Source organism: Chiloscyllium punctatum, chromosome 9 (assembly GCF_047496795.1).
Source record: "Chiloscyllium punctatum isolate Juve2018m chromosome 9, sChiPun1.3, whole genome shotgun sequence".
Taxonomy (NCBI): Eukaryota; Metazoa; Chordata; class Chondrichthyes; order Orectolobiformes; family Hemiscylliidae; genus Chiloscyllium; species Chiloscyllium punctatum.
The window spans coordinates 9,916,420-9,928,764 of record NC_092747.1 but is presented as its reverse complement, the minus strand read 5'-3'; the positions used below and the strand labels follow the sequence as shown (position 1 = coordinate 9,928,764).

At 44.0% G+C, this 12,345-nt stretch overlaps 1 protein-coding gene across 5 annotated transcripts in view; it reads left to right on the top strand.

The window, feature by feature from the left end:
- pak1 (p21 protein (Cdc42/Rac)-activated kinase 1) overlaps nucleotides 1-12,071 on the top strand; it is a 229,038-nt gene extending 216,967 nt beyond the window's left edge. For all 5 annotated transcript variants that reach the window (XM_072576856.1, XM_072576859.1, XM_072576860.1 and 2 more), the window contains exons 13-15: nucleotides 7,339-7,535; nucleotides 8,285-8,422; nucleotides 11,014-12,071. In XM_072576856.1, coding sequence (XP_072432957.1) covers nucleotides 7,339-7,535; nucleotides 8,285-8,422; nucleotides 11,014-11,100 — 422 coding nt within the window. In that variant the 3' untranslated portion in view covers nucleotides 11,101-12,071. The remainder of the gene's footprint in view (nucleotides 1-7,338; nucleotides 7,536-8,284; nucleotides 8,423-11,013) is intronic.
- The last annotated feature ends 274 nt before the right edge of the window (nucleotides 12,072-12,345 follow it).

Here is a 12,345-nt window from a genome sequence, read left to right as displayed (position 1 = left end):
AGAAGGTGGAATTTAGACAAAGTTTTAAAATGTGACAGGATTGACACTGGGAGTCTGGTTTCCCCAATGTATAGAGCCTGGCACTGGACAGGGGTGTGTCATTGTCTTATGATAATCTTCTGCTATTGAAGGCTGAGATGAGGGGTGTTTCTCCAGATGGTGGTTCTTTGGGATTATCTATCCCCCAGAGGCTGGGGTATATTGAAGGCTGAGATCTATAGATTTCTGGGCACTGCCATGGAGTCAGAGGTGTACAGCATGGAAACAGACCCTTTGGTCCAACTCGCCCATCACCAGATATCCTAAATAAATCTAGTCCCACTTGCCAGCATTTGGCCCATATCCCTCCAAACCCTTCCTATTCATATACCCATCCAGATGCCTTTTAAATGCTACAATTGTACTAGCCTCCACCACTTCCTCTGGCAGCTCATTCCATACATGCACCACCCTCTGCATGAAAAAGTTGTCCCTTATGTCCCTTATAAATCTTTCCCCTTTCAACATAAACCTATGTCCTCTAGTTTTGGATTTCCCCACCCTGGGAAAGTACGTGCAACCTTTCAAGTTTCACAACATTCTTCCTGTCTCAGGGAGACCTGAATCGTTCCAGTACTCCAAAAGTGACCTAAGGCATGTCCTGTACAGCTGCAACATGACCTCCCAACTCCTAACTAAATGCACTGACCAATTAAGGCAAGCATATCAAATGCTGCCTTCACTATTTCTGACTACCTGAGACTCCACTTTCGAGGAACTTGCACTTCAAGATCTCTTTGTTCAGCAACACTTCCCAGGACTTTACCATTAAGTGTCTAAGTCCTGCCTTGACTTATTAAACTCCATCTGTCATTCCTCAGCCCAATGGCCCATCTGATCAAGGTCCCATTGTAATCTGAGGTGACCTTCGTTGTCCAGTACACCTCCAATTTTGGTGTCATCTGCAAACTTATTAACTATACCTCCTATGTTCACATCCAAATCATTTATATAAATGAGGAAAAGCAGTGAACCCAGTGCTGATTCTTGTGGTACACCACTGGTCACAGGCCTCCAGCCTGAAAGGCAACCTTCCATCCTCTGATTTCTACCTTTTGAGCCAGTTCTGTGTCCGAATGGCTAGTTCTCCCTGTATTCCATGTCAGTGGAACAACAGGTAAGTGTGTTGAGCAGCAAGGTGGAATTGACTAAAAAAATCAGCTACTAAAGCTTTTGGCCAAAGTTGTTCAGTGGCTCAAACCCGTGTTACTCAGCCCTGAGGAAATTTGTGTCGAGGTGCTCAGGTGTAGAGTAGGCTTCCATGAACAGATGCCATTTTTGACAGAATCACATCCTGCCTCGGGTCCTGTGTCCCCGCGTTGTGAGCCGCCTTGAGGAAATTCTCTCTGTTCCTTGTGTAGAGGAGTTTCCCATGTAGTCTGCTATTGCACACTCTGCCCCCATCTGCCATCTGGATGTACCACTTTGCCACCCAGTGGCTGATGAAATCCCTGGTATTTCAGTGGGAGCCCTCACCCTGACCATTGGGCTCCAAGAGTGAAGGATGCTGCATGTAGCTGTCCCATGGTTCAGTCGGTTCATGGATTCTGAGAGTCCATGATCCATGAACTTTTAAAGGCTTTGTCTGCTTTTTGTCTTTTGAAGGTGCCTCTACTAATTCCTATGTGTTACACAAAGGTGACAGCTGTTGCCCTATGGGGAGGAGAGTGTTTTCTGAGTGTGACACGTGTAACCTCCTGTCCTCTGGAGTAACTTGTCCTCCCAGATTGACAGAGTGCCCTTGACTTCACTTGCTGCATGCAGCAAAGTAGAAATTCTACGTAACCCCCTCAAAGACGAACTACATAACAAATGAAACTTTGGAGTTTGTCCTTCTGCCAGAGATAGTGTGTACCTGTAATGTAGTGCAATGGTTACATTACTGGATCAGTACCATGTGATCCAGGCTAATAAAGCAGAAAAAAAAGAGTTTAAAGCCATACCCCTGTTATCCTCTCCCACCTTCCCATTCATGCTTAGACATTTTATTTTCCTTTGCAAAGTCTTGCTATGTCTAAGAGTATGGGCTGTCCAATTGACATTAAAAATCCAACTGGTTGACGAATGGAAGAAAATCTTTCTTACCTGAGCTGCTCTCTGTGATCTTGGAATTCAGTCAAATACATATGTACGACTGGCATTGTGGGAGCAACACTGTCACCAGGACTGCAGAGGTTCAAGGAAGTCAACCACAGCCCAAGATTGTCTAGGTATGCCCCAATACGTTGCCAGAAATACGCAAGTGAATTAAACACAGCTTCTAAATTACATGCATTAATGAACGCTGTTGTAAACTTTAGTGGCAGATTTCTGGTGTGTCCCCTCCATGTCCAAGACAATGCAGCAAGCCTGCATACCTCTCTGTTCTGCAGCGAGAGCCCAGTATTCTGCCCAGCAGCCGTGCAGGAAGATCAACTGTTGTGTGCACTCTCAGATGAATTTAGAACCAGTGAACAGTAAACAAATTTGTTTTTACTGACTGCACTGTCTACATTTGTAACACAAGATGGCGCTTTTACCATTCCTGGTGTGAAACATTTATTTTGGATGTTCATGAATACATTGACCCAGTCTGTGTGGTCAGTCTGCCTTCGTGGATAGTAAGGAAACCGACTGTTCGGTCCAACTCGTCCATGCTGACCAAGTTTCCTAAACTAAACTTATCCCACTTGCCAGTGTTTGCCCCATATCCCTCTAAACCTTTCCTATTCATGTACTTATCCAAATATTGTTTAAATGCTGAAACTGTATGTGCACACCCCCACTTCCTCTGGCAGTTCATTCCACATACAAATCACCCTCAATTGTGAAAACATTGCCCCCCCACCCCAAGTCCTTTTTAAAACTTTCTCCTCCCACCTTAAAACTATGCCCACTGGTTTTGAATTCTCACACCCTAGGGAAATTACCTTTGTCATTCACCTTAACTGTGCTGCTCATGATATTATAAACCTCTATACAGTCACCCTTCAGCCTCCTACACTCCAGTGGAAAAGTCCCAGTCTATCCAGCCTCTCTTTATAACTCAAACCCATCATTCCTGGCAACATCCTGGTAAATCTTTGCTTGAACCCTCTCCAATTTAATAATATCTATCCTATTGTAGGGTAACCAGAACTGTATACAGTACTCCCAAAGTAGCCTCAAAAACCTCTTGTACAATTACAACATGAATGTGCCAGTGGCTGACTAATTTTAAACTGTTCACTTACCATTTTATGCTGGAGCCTTTGCATGGTCTGACCTTGGGATCCAATGGCGAGCAGAGTTGGGATTCCAAGTGGCAAGTTTAGCACCCTGCCAGTGCTGATGCTGCTCATGGTATCCCACCCCCTGTCAATGTTCCCAACGCCCCTTCCCCATCACTTCTCTCACCTTAGATAATGTTCACTACCCACTCCTGCCAACCTTCACCCCATCCTGACAAGTGTATCATGGGATTGAAAAGACGCCCTTTCAAGATGTTTCTTCAGTTTGTTCACTTGCACAGATTGTAAGAGGGGTCACCAATAATGTTCACGCTCTTGCCTCTGACCAATGTTCATCACTGACCATGCTAACTCTGTCTCGCGTGACAGTGCTCACACCTTCCAACTCCAAGCAGTCCCCCCCCATCCCACTGTTTTTTTTCAACTCACTCCTCTCACAGCCGTACTCCCCCTCTCACTTCCCATTCCAGCAATGTTGACCCTGTCCACCCAATGAGCAGCAGTGTCTGCCTGTGGATGAGGGGAGGATCAATCGTCATTGCCCCCCTCCCTGCAGCAGGGCTGACCTCCTCGACATTGACTAGACAGGAGCCAGAGATTCTAGAAGGTGAATTGTCAGGATGGGGTGAAGGTTGGCAGGAGTGGGTAGTGAACATTATCTGAGGTGAGGTGACAACAGATCCTGCAGTGAGTGAAATAATTGGCTCTATGCATTGATTTCCGTGTGAAAGGTTCAGCCTCTGGCGACTGTCTATGCAGAGTTTGCACGTTCTCCCCGTGTCAGCGTGGGTTTCCTCTGGGTGCTCCAGTTTCCTCCCACAGTCCGAAGATGTGCAGGTCAGGTGAATTGGCCATGCTAAATTGCTCATAGTTTTAGGTGCATTAGTCAGAGGGAAATGGGTCTGGGTGGGTTACTCTTCGGAGGGTTGGTGTAGACTTGTTGGGCCGAAGGGCCTGTTTCCACACTATCGGGAATCTAATTTTTACATTCTTCTCAGTACTTGGAGGAAAACATTATACTGGCCAGATCCTAAAATGGGAAACAGACATTGGGTATGGAAGCCTGAAAGGCTCAAGGTTATTCTAAGGCAGTGTTGGGGTATTTCTGATTCTGGATATTTGTGACCAAAATTGCTGCTCAGTTTACAGAGTATGCCTTGATCAGTGATTGGTTGACTACAGGAACACGCAGTATTTACATAGGATGATGTAGGACTTACAGCGCAGAAGTGGGTCCGTGCTGGAATTTATTCTCGATACCAGCGTCCTCCTATTCTCCTCCATTTCACCCCATCAATACTGTATAGCAGGTTGTTATGCTATAACGCAACAGCAGCATTCCTCTGCAATGCCATGCTAGAGAAAATCGTGCTATGGAAAACCACTATAGAGAGAATTGCACTGTAGAAGATTGCTGTAGAAAACCACTATATCTGTTCAGTCGAAAGTTTGTGTTATCCATACAGCACTCACAATTCATCAGTCGTATTATAGCCAATTTGTGGTAACAAGCCATACATTATATCAGAACAATCTGTACGCCGATTCCAAATAAAATATAAATTATGTCTGAAAGCCCTAATCCTTATTATTGGCCTCCCCGATCAGATAAACTAATTGCGTTAATACTGTTGAAATATTCTGGAACTAGTTATCGCTGCCTTGAAATTAGGGGGTCACCCATTTTAAGACAGATTTAATTTTTTTTCTCCGACGGTTTGAGTTTTTGAAATTCTGTTCCTTTAGAAGACAGTGAAACAGAGCTCTTGAATTTACGTAATGTAGACGTAGATAAACTTTCACCTCTTCCACATCAAGAATTTATTGCACGTAGGTGGGAGTGTGGAATAATTGATGATCCATTTAATATGGATATGTTTTCTGAGGAGCGATTGATATTTTTTCCCCAGTGAGGAAAGTCTCTATTAGGCTGACAATACAGGGCAGTAATAGAGTGAAAAACAGATGGGAAGGGATGAGGGAAGTCAGTTTATATTTTTTCTTGTATTTCCAGGACAGAAACAGGATACTGAACCACCTTGTTCATACTGGTTTTTAACCTCCCATAAAACTCCTCCCACCTCTTTTCAACAATCTCATCTATTGATCCCAGCCTTGGAAAATTATGAGAAGGAGAATTGAAGAGAAATATGACATGAACATTTCAGGGCAATATTGGCCATAGTTATGTGATAAATGGGTAAATGAGAGAGTGGGATAGGATTCATGATTATGGCTACAAAGTGCAACAGCTGAGTGTGCTGACAGAGCATTAGGGCACCCCGGGGTCTGTGCACTCTTAAAAATCTGTTCACGGCAGAGTGTCATCCTTAACAGAAGTGAACTTGCTATGCTCTGGATAACAAAATGGAATAAACAAGGCTTCAGACCAAAGCAGTCACATCTCCAAGGTCCTCTGATATGGCATGGCAAGATACTCCGTACTTAATGCCAATTTCTTGAGGAGAACCTGGGATGGTCAATAAGTACCAGCCCTGCCAAAAGTGCCAACACACTGTGAATGAATTGGATCAGTCCAAAGAATGTCTTAGTCCTGCTTTGTCCTGAAGGGAGAGACACTGTTGGAAATGACCTGTGTCTTTACTTTGTCAGGCTTTTCTTTAATATATGGAGATCATGTTTTGTACATGGTATGTTGCGAAACCTTAGTTTTCTTGAAGAAATGTGTGAATGGTGGGAAAATGAGCCTGATTTTCAGGATTTTGCAACTAGCATCTGTTCATCTGAAACAAATCCAGTTGGCAATATGCTGTGTGCCAGACTTCACAACATGCACATCCTGTGGCATGTCCCTTATGGAAGTACATGCAAGTGCAATGATTAGATGCAGGAGTAGGCCTTCTCCGTTATTTAATAAAATCATTGTTGTTCCGATTGTGACCCCAAAACTAAAAGCCTACCTATCCCTGACAGTGCTGCCTTGTTTGGCAAGGACCTGTCAAAAATATTCAATGACCTGCCCCCACTGCTATCGGGCAAAGAGATTTCCAAAGTGTCTCAACACTGAAAAACATTTGTCCTCATCTTTGTCTTAGATGTGAGACCCCTTAGTTTTAAACTTGTCCGCTAATACCAGCCTCTGCCACAAGTTGACAATCAGTACTTTGCCTGATACATTTTAATCATTGGGCACATTCCTGTTCTCCAGATAAACTACTTTTTTTTTCATTTTATGACCAATTCAATCAATTACTGGTCATCCAGTTACAACCACAGCCCACCAAGAATCTGTGTCAAAATAAAAATTGGAAAGGTTAAGAAACAAAGGAGGAACTAAACCAAGATGGAGTTGGAGGAGACAATGCACTTCAGCTCCAAGGGTCCCCACCTCCCTCCCAAAGCTTTGACTGTACCAGTGGGGTGCTCCCTCTCCCAGGACAACTGAACACAAAGGTTGGGAATTATGACCTCCTCTACAAGCTGCTGCCTCAACATGTTGCTGGCTTCTTTAGCCTGGCCCTGGAACAAACCCACAAGGAGATCCTCCTGACCAGACCACACTGGGTAAATGTAAAAATATCACAGAGCTTGACCTGACTACAGTCTTTCCCTAAATGTTTCAGCTAATTGGTGAATAGCCAGGGTCTTTTTCCAAGGGTGGAGGAGGACTTAAGGCGAAAGGGGAAAGATTTAAAAGGGACCTAAGGGGCAACTTTTTTATACAGAGGGTGGTGCGTGTATGGAGTGAGCTGCCAGAGGAAGTGGTAGAGGCTGGTACAATTAAAACATTTAAAGGCATCTGGATGGGCATATGAATAGGAAGGGTTTAGAGGGATATGGGCCAAATGCTGGCAAATGGGACTCAGTCAGATTGGGATATCTGGTCAGCATGGACGAGTTGGACTGAAGGGTCTAATTCCATGTTGCATGACTCTGCTTGTATTGTGTAGCTGGGGTAGGAAGTAGTTATAAAAAATGTCTAGTCATGATGCATCAGCCATTGGTAACACAACAGACTCTGTGGAGCAGCTGACCTTTTCCTGCCCATCTTTTCATACACTCAACATGCCAGTTGCTTGCTATTGAGTAATGTGACACTAATCTCTAGCTCTTGTTTTCTTTCCCTCAGCCGACTTTGGCTTCTGTGCTCAGATTACGCCAGAGCAGAGTAAGCGGAGCACGATGGTGGGGACACCATACTGGATGGCCCCTGAAGTGGTCACCCGAAAAGCATATGGCCCCAAAGTAGACATTTGGTCACTGGGAATCATGGCAATTGAAATGATTGAGGGAGAGCCTCCCTACCTGAATGAGAACCCCCTCCGGGTAAGGCTGTGTTTATTTAATTTGAGTGATTTAAAAACATTAACAAAATGCTGAAATACAATAGCTTGAGAGAGCTACTTTCATGAGCAGCTTCCTGATCTATCTGGTGTAGGTGCTAGGTTTTATTGCTGAGACCTCCTGGTATATGTTCAGACTTGAACTCCTGCCCAGAGCTAATGGGAATTGATATCCTAGCGAGCAGTGGGCACTTGGCTGACTGAGTCCATAATGACACCATTCAAGCCAACCTTGTGACTCCTCATTCTTTTAGGGAGAGTATTCTCTTGCTGAGTAGAGTTTAAATTTGCAAACAGTCAAATCATAGTGGAATATGGGTGGCCAACATCACCAAATCCACACCCACTCCTACCCCTCACACACCCACGCGACACGTGCACACATACCACTCAGTCACCCACTCCGTCATTTCTTAAGGGGGTTGGCTAAGATCAGAAATTGAGGCCTAATTTATTTAACATTTCGTACATTTTTTTAATCCAATTTTTCAGTGGGTGCAATTTATCAATTCTCGACATTTATCAGTTTTCACAGCAAATTGTGGCCTTTGTATTCTAAGTGTATCTTCTCAACCAATTCAATGTCACAGCTCAGTGGTTTAGAATCACATAAATCATGAAAAGAAATTTTTGGCAATAACTTCAAGCAGGACCTAAGTCAACTACAGTTGTTTTTGTTTTCTATTGATGACCTATTAATTGTATTTTTTTTTGGTTATTTCACTTCACTAGGCATTGTATCTGATAGCAACAAATGGCACGCCAGAGCTACAGAATCCTGAAAGGCTATCTCCTGTATTCAGGGATTTCCTGAACCGTTGCTTGGAGATGGATGTCGAGAAGAGGGGTTCATCCAAGGAGTTGCTTCAGGTTAGTTAGGTGTTAATGTTAGCGGTTACAGAGCATTCAGGGAGTCTCGCTTTTAGCCAGGGCAAATGCAAGAATACCAAACTTCAAATGAGCACGACAATTTATCAGAGAGTAATTGGATGGCTCTTGAAACAGCTAATAGAAACATGATAGAACAAATTAGATTAGATTACATTACAGTGTGGAAACAGGCCCTTCGGCCCAACAAGTCCACACCGACCCGCCGAAGCGCAACCCACCCATTACCCTACATTTACCCCTTACCTAACACTACGGGCAACTTAGCATGGCCAATTCACCTGACCTGCACATCTTTTGGACGGTGGGATGAAACCAGAGCACCTGGAGGAAACCCACGCAGACACGGGGAGAACATGCAAACTCCACACAGTCAGTCACCTGAGGTGGGAATTGAACCCGGGTCTCGGGCGCTGTGAGGCAGCAGTGCTAATCACTGTGCCGCCGTGCCACCCACTATTCAGTAAGCTTAAAAGAGTAACATTGAGGATGGGTTACAGAACTTGAATTATGACTAGAAACAAGATCAGGATGAAGGGCTTTTGCCCAAAACGTCGATTTTCCTGCTCCTCTGATAATTCCTGACCTGCTGTGCTTTTCCAGCACCACTCTAATCTTGACCCTGATCCCCAGCGTCTGCAGTCCTCACTTTTGCCTTATGATTAGAAAGCTAAGCGGTTATCTCATTGTCTTGTGTAAAGTGAGAAGACGTTTGATTGGACAGATACAGAAAAGCCATTTCTGGCAGCAGTGGAATTCCAAACACATCTTCAAATGAGAAGACAATCTTGTGTCATGTTCATAGAGCATTGACAACAGCTTTATTAATTTACTTTTTAAGTTAAAGATAAAGTTACTATAGTCCTATCAGGCAGTAGAGCTGGTCTTTCATGAGCAAGAGACAACTGGTGGTGGTTTAATCTGAGGGTCACCACACCTCCGGTGAGGAAAGAGATAGAGGAGAAGAGTCTTTCATGGTCCCCTCAGCTGATGTGGGAATTGAACCCATGCAGTTGGCATCACCCTGCATCACAAACCAGCCATCTAACTAATTGAAAATCCTCCTCATCTGTTTTGGAAGTACAGCTAGTTTTAATGAAGGAATTTGGACGCAGCAAACTTACCAAAAAATCCATAATAAAGTAATAAAAGTGGGCCACACAACAGTGGTAACTCCCCTTTCTGTTCCATGAACAGTGCTATGGGTCTCTTTTCTGCCTGCCAGACAGGGCAGACAGTTACTTGGTTTCATACCTCATCCGAAAGATTACACCTCCAATAGGGCAGCAGTCCCTCAGTGCTGCATTAGATATGTAGGCCTAAAGTTTGTGTTTTGGTATTTGGAGCAGTTTTTAAGATGCTAAAGGGGATTGTCAAAGTATACATAGAGCATGCGTTTTCCTTTGTAGTGCAATCTACAACAAAAGGTCATGGTTTTCGGGTAAAGGGCACTGAATAAATTTGAGGAGACTGACAGACAGACAGATTTTTTTTAATTAGTAAAGGGTTAAAGGGTTATGGAGAGCAGACAGGAGAGTGAAGTAGAGGCTGAGATGGGATCAACCGTGATCCTCTTAAATGGTAGAGCAGGCTTAAGGAGCTGAATTGCCTACTCCTGCTCCTACTTCTTATACCAATAACTATGTGATTCAAAGGGCAGAGTGGTACAACTGAGTCGTGGATTCTTGTAGATTGGGTAGGAGGCTTTGTGTGTTATAAATAGACAGGCAAAACACGTCCATCGTGCTTTAGGAAAAAAAACACATCTGAAAGTGGAGTCGCAGGCGGATAGGATAGTGAAGAAGGTAAAAACAATGACTGCAGATGCTGGAAACCAGATTCTGGATTAAGTGGTGCTGGAAGAGCACAGCAGTTCAGGCAGCATCCAAGGAGCTTCGAAGGCGTTTGCTATGCTTTCCTTTATTGGTCAGAGTATTGAGTATAGGAGTTGGGAGGTCACGTTGCGGCTGTACAGGACATTGGTTAGGCCACTGTTGCAATATTGTGTGCAATTCTGGTCTCCTTCCTATTGGAAAGATGTTGTGAAACTTGAAAGGGTTCAGAAAAGATTTACAAGGATGTTGCCAGGGTTGGAGGATCTGAGCTATAGGGAGAGGCTGAACAGGCTGGGGTTGTTTTCCCTGGAGTGTCGGAGGCTGAGGGGTGACCTTTATAGAGGTTACAAAATCATGAGGGGCATGGATAAGATAAATAGACAAAGTCTTCCCTGGGGTCGGAGAGTCCAGAACTAGAGGGCATAGGTTTGGGGTGAGAGGGGAAAGATATAAAAGAGACCTAAAGGGCAACTTTTTCACATAGAGGGTGGTACATGTATGGAATGAGCTGCCAGAGGAAGTGGTGAAGGGTGGCATAATTGCAACATTTAAGAGGCATTTGGATGGGTATATGAATAGGAAAGGTTTGGAGGGATATGGGCTGGGTGCTGGCAGGTGGGACTAGATTGGGTTGGGTCAGCATGGACGGGTTGGACAGAAGGGTCTGTTTCTGTGCTGTACATCTCTCTGACTCGATGATTAATTATTTTTCCCCACTTTATTCTCTTGTACCCATAGCACCAGTTCCTGAAGCTAGCGAAGCCACTGTCCAGCCTGACCCCACTGATCATTGCTGCAAAGGATGCAGCCAAGAACAATCGTTAGCACCATGTGGGATCAAGCAGAGACCCCCTTGTCCATCTCGATTTGCATATCAGAGCGGCCCGCTCTCCACGACTGAACCATTCCTGAACCCTACAATGCAACCATTCCTGACCCAGAGCTCCTCCACTTCAACCCTTTCATCGCCAAATTCCAGGAAAGGGGGTGGGAGGTGGGTGGGCTGGGTGAGAACTGAGGGGAGGGAGGGGGGGGGGAAGAGGGGGAGAGAGGGCGAGCGAGCGAGAGCACTGTCAGGTTGTATCTCTGCCATGCACTCCAGTGCATCAGTTAACACATGGGTGAAATTCCTCTCTTGTCTGAAATGGATGTAATGATCTCTCTGAAGTACTGGATAATAGTGCATTGCACCTTTCAGATTGTAGTGTTGGATAATTGAGTGGGGTGCTGGTTGTGACAGAGAGCGAGCCTGTGAATTATTCCATCTGAACAATAAACTGTTGACTTGTACCCAACAAATGAGAGGTACTAGCTGCTGGGTATTGTTTTTGTACGTTTCTGAAGCATGGTTTCTCGACATGTCGACAACGAAATGCTTTCAATCTTTTTGTTTCTTCGTCACGTCAATCAATAAGTTTTGCTTCTCTCCCTCTCTTTCACTTTGATTTATCAATCAGCTCGCTGGCTTTGGTTCAAGGCTATTCCTAAATCACTGAGAATGTACAACAGGCTGTTTATTAATTATGTAAATGGAGTAGTGATTGAGACTGTAGTTTTAATGCACTCAGTGCAGTCTGACATGTAGTTTCTTTCTCTTTTGTGTGTGCCTCTCTCTCCCTTCCCCATTAAATATTTGTTTGTACCAGTCTTCTGAACACTACGACCCCAAAAAGTGGTGCCATACATCTGCCTTGAGTGACTTTCATGCTGCTAAATTTTGAAAATGTCTATAGTGTACAAAACTATGGAATTTTAATTCCTGGGGGATAAAGAAATAAAAGGGTGTGTTATAATAATTCTGACATTGTTTTTCCATTTTTGGGGAGAGTGATTTGGGTGCAATGATCTACAGCAAATTGCTAAATGATTTACACAAGAACAATCGTGCCATTCAGTGAGCCTTTCAAATTGATGGGAAGTTTGGTCATCTCATTGAAGCAAGGGTTGAAATTAAATTCCTTTTTAATGCAGATGATAATGATGTGATTGTACAGCCTTGAGAGTGTTGTAGCAACAGATTGAATAATGATTTTCAAAAGGGAATTGTATAATTACACAAAGAAGGAAATA